Raw genomic sequence first — 3,842 nt, forward strand, 5'->3', positions numbered from 1 at the left:
GTTGGGCAATAGCTAATAAAAGTTCAGTTCTGTCAAATTGTAAATCAAATGAGATAGGATTCGGGACATTTGCCTGTAATTTGGGACTCAGATGAACTGTGTTGTGAAGTTTGATTGAGTATGCACAAGTAGAGTTACAAGTTCTGCTAAAATTGTTGCCTGTATTAAGTTATATTTTGTGTGCACTAAAGTTTAAAATTCAATGAAAACGGATAAAGTACTTTTTTGTAAAAAATGTTGGTGTCCCTAATATGCAGAAAGAAAGCATTAATGCGAGATATAGTCAATAATGAGTATCTTTGATTCAGCTACACTTCATTTCCAGGAATGACATTAGTTCATGACTTTTGATGTCTTTGTCTCTTAATGTACTTTTTACTTGTTCTCTTGAAGTATTTTTCTATACTTGTGTAATCGTAACTCTGAAACAGCGTCACACAGTAAAGCTGTTACGTCTTTCTGCGCTCTGAAAACACTGCTGTTGATTGGCTGTTCAGTCACGTGACTGCACAGCTGATTTCCTTGCCCTTACTGTTTTGCTTTGACGACCATTATATCATGTAGCCATTTCTGATTAGCGACACTGAAGGTACTAGCCTAGCATTCATCGTCAACTGCAACAAACCACTATGGCACAGGCAGCACAGGCAAATGCTTTGGACGCGACTAACTCTCAGATCCAGGTGGAACATGATAAAAAGCGTCAGCAGTTCGTGATAAGACTAAATGGTAAGTTCGTTATGGAAATGTTAGCTTGCTAGCTGGCTGATGTTAGCCATGGTATTGGTTAGCCAGTCGTGCTGCCAGTATCGTCGTCGTATCCTTGTTGATAACCCCAGCTGCCATTTCAGGTAGAAAGGCTTTATCCATTTTATTTATTTGGAATGTCTAGCCTTTACGCAGACGTACTTTATTATTTTACAAGCTGACCAGACCACAGTGACTTTGCCCTTTAACTTTCACCAGTTTCTTGGCTCGACGAGAACATATTCGTCTTTTCTTTCCCGTAAGGACTGAGCAGCCTGCCTTCATTAGCATCCGCTCACGAAAGACATTCCTGAGCATGAATTATTCCTCATAACAACCTTGTTCGTCTGCATTCAGAGGTTATGAATGAAACGTCAATCATTAACCATTCAGAAGCACTTATTTGTTTAGGCACAATCTCATACGAGTTTGGAATTTCTTCATTGAAAAGCAGTATCACATTTATCTTCAGGCTGTGAACCTGATGAATTAGGATCTACTGCTCTAAGATTATGCTGCAGTAAACAGCTAGAAAACATCCCCCCTTCCTTTTCTTTACAACCATTATCTTTGTCACAAGCTCCTCTACCTGATTATGTGATGTGTTAGTTTGTCGAAGTTATGGATTAGTTATTACAACACCACATCCAATGCTTTAAAACAACCATTTCAATTCAGGGCAAATGCCTTGTTATGTTGAGCAGTATTTTGCAGATATGTCAAACTGCTACTTCATTATGATCGGTAACTTATTCAGTAGAATTTATTTAGATTTATGTGTGAAATGTGTACGGAATATGATGTGCTCAAAGATATTTTTCTTTCAGTGTTTGCTTTATCAAAGTGAGCAACTTGTGTGGATCTACTGTGTTTGGTGTTTTTTAAGGTCTGACAAGTATTATCAGTATCCCATAGCAAGGTGGTGTCAAGTTACAATTTGTAAACCACATGGAAACTAGGCTGGGTGGAGAAAACTGCACAACTTGTGTCTGCCCTTCTACCCTCAGGGTCACATGATCGTGCAGTTCTTCTGTATAAATATGTTGGGAAGAAGATAGTGGATTTGCAACACACTGAAGTTCCTGATGCTTACAGAGGAAGAGGAATTGCGAAGCACCTGGCCAAGGTAAGATTGGTTCATAAGACCGTAGAAATTTTTAATTTTTTCAAGGACTAAATTGAACCATGTGCATTTCTATTCTATACATGTCAAAATTCTGTAGCCTGTGTTCTTAAGATTTTGTTTGTAGCCCTTTTTGGTTTATATTTTTGTATACACATTTCAACTTTCCAAATATGTCATAAAAGCAATGTGTGCATATGAATCCAAAGTAAACTAATGATTCCCTACTTAATTCTGAAAAGTAAACGTGTCTCAATAACATGACTTCATGACATGTGAGAAGAATTAAAATGAATCACATAAATATCCACATAAATTACTATCTGATAAAATACCTGTTGGGACAATTTAAATGTCCCTTTTTTTTCTTTTTTGGTTCTGTGATGGCAGGCAGCCATGGACTTTGTGGTAGAAGAGGATCTGAAAGCCCACTTGACCTGCTGGTACATTCAGAAATATGTCAAAGAGAATCCTCAGCCTCAGTACTTTGAACATATTTATCAATGACCCTGCATGGCCCTCCAACAGAGAGGAGAAGGAGCAAGAAACTTGTGCATGGTAGCAGGCTTTGGAGTTACAGGCTGATACACAACAAGGGACCTCCAAAGCATTGTCAAATGTGATATTGAGTGATTCCAGAGATGAAAGATCTCAATTCTCACTCAGTGAACTGAACATCATGTGATGGGTCTTTTCTGTCAATAATATGGAGATACCAGAGACAGGTGAGTCTCAGCCGGTCACAACTTTGAGCAAATAAACTAACCAAAGCCTAAGTCTGTTACCTCAGGCAAAAACTTTAAGGATTTAAACCTGCCAATGACTGGAAGCAAAGCTCTGGTATGTCATACAAAAAATGTGAGTTGAATATTACTTTGGAAATTTCTGTTCACATTTGACTCGCTGGCTGTAAGCAGCACTCCAAGATCACCAATTCAAGGATGTCTCTTGGTAATAGTTTGGACCGAATCAATGATTACTAAGCTGATGCTCAAACTGTGATGACTTTTGACATTATATGGCCTTTTGCTTTTGCATTCTATCTTTTAATTTGCTTTCCACATCACATTTTGAAATAAATTGTAAGGCTGAATTGCTAATTACCAAAGAACACAAACTGACAATATCTGGCTCTGGAGATGCATTCCTGAACAAGCAACAAGACAAACTTTCCTTGTTTTACATGTTCACTGTTACAAACATCTGTATGATAAATGTGTTCTAAAGCTTATTACTGTGCGGTACAACACCTCAGTGAAGATAGTGATTAATCACCGTTTAAACCAGCAAATATCACTGCTATATTCAGGGCATTTACTATCTTTAGTGTCTGTCCTCCAGAAAAAATGACACTGCGTGGATCTTTCAGCATTTGATTTCCAAGTGATGTCTTAAAAGAAACGTTTTCCAAAAAGGTTTTACTGTGGTTTCCTTTTAGGCTGTTCAGGGGCTTTTGCTTTTGACAATCTTGTGTTGAGAAAATTACCTCTGGTTTCTCAACACACCGGTATGATATATCTGCTGTAAGCACAGAAAGGTAATAGCAGGAATCCACACTCCCTTTGTAAAGCTTTCCTTTAGGTGACATATACCTACTGATAGACCAAGGTGATATTTTATTTTTCTGTTTGTTAGTTTTAGGGTTTTGTTATAGGAAGTTTTGAGTTTAGCTGTGGCTCGCCAAATGTGCAAAGTGTACCAATCTTTATTGGGGTTTTTTGCCTGAGACTTTCTCTCATTATTTTGTCAATAAATAAAAAGAAAAAGTTGTCGTCACATTATTAATGTCAACTACCAGCCATTGGTAAATGAAAGTCTTGATACAGCACAAAAGGCTTTTATTGAAAGGGAATCTATACCTGTTAGCAGAAGTATTTTTTCAACACTGAATTTGTATATTTAAACAGTAATATACAGTATAATATAGTGGGGACACAGAGTGCTACTTGAGGTCATAAAACTTACCAAGTGT

At 37.5% G+C, this 3,842-nt stretch overlaps 1 protein-coding gene across 1 annotated transcript; it reads left to right on the forward strand.

Moving 5' to 3' along the window:
• Positions 1–551: 551 nt before the first annotated feature.
• On the forward strand, positions 552–3,630 carry natd1 (protein NATD1). Its single transcript, XM_068336799.1, has 3 exons — positions 552–729; positions 1,755–1,873; positions 2,261–3,630. Exons 1-3 carry the CDS (start codon positions 630–632, stop codon positions 2,375–2,377), a joined length of 336 nt encoding a protein of 111 aa, XP_068192900.1. The 5' UTR covers positions 552–629; the 3' UTR covers positions 2,378–3,630.
• Positions 3,631–3,842: the final 212 nt, after the last annotated feature.

The sequence above is a fragment of the Antennarius striatus genome, chromosome 16 (genome assembly GCF_040054535.1).
Source record: "Antennarius striatus isolate MH-2024 chromosome 16, ASM4005453v1, whole genome shotgun sequence".
Taxonomy (NCBI): Eukaryota; Metazoa; Chordata; class Actinopteri; order Lophiiformes; family Antennariidae; genus Antennarius; species Antennarius striatus.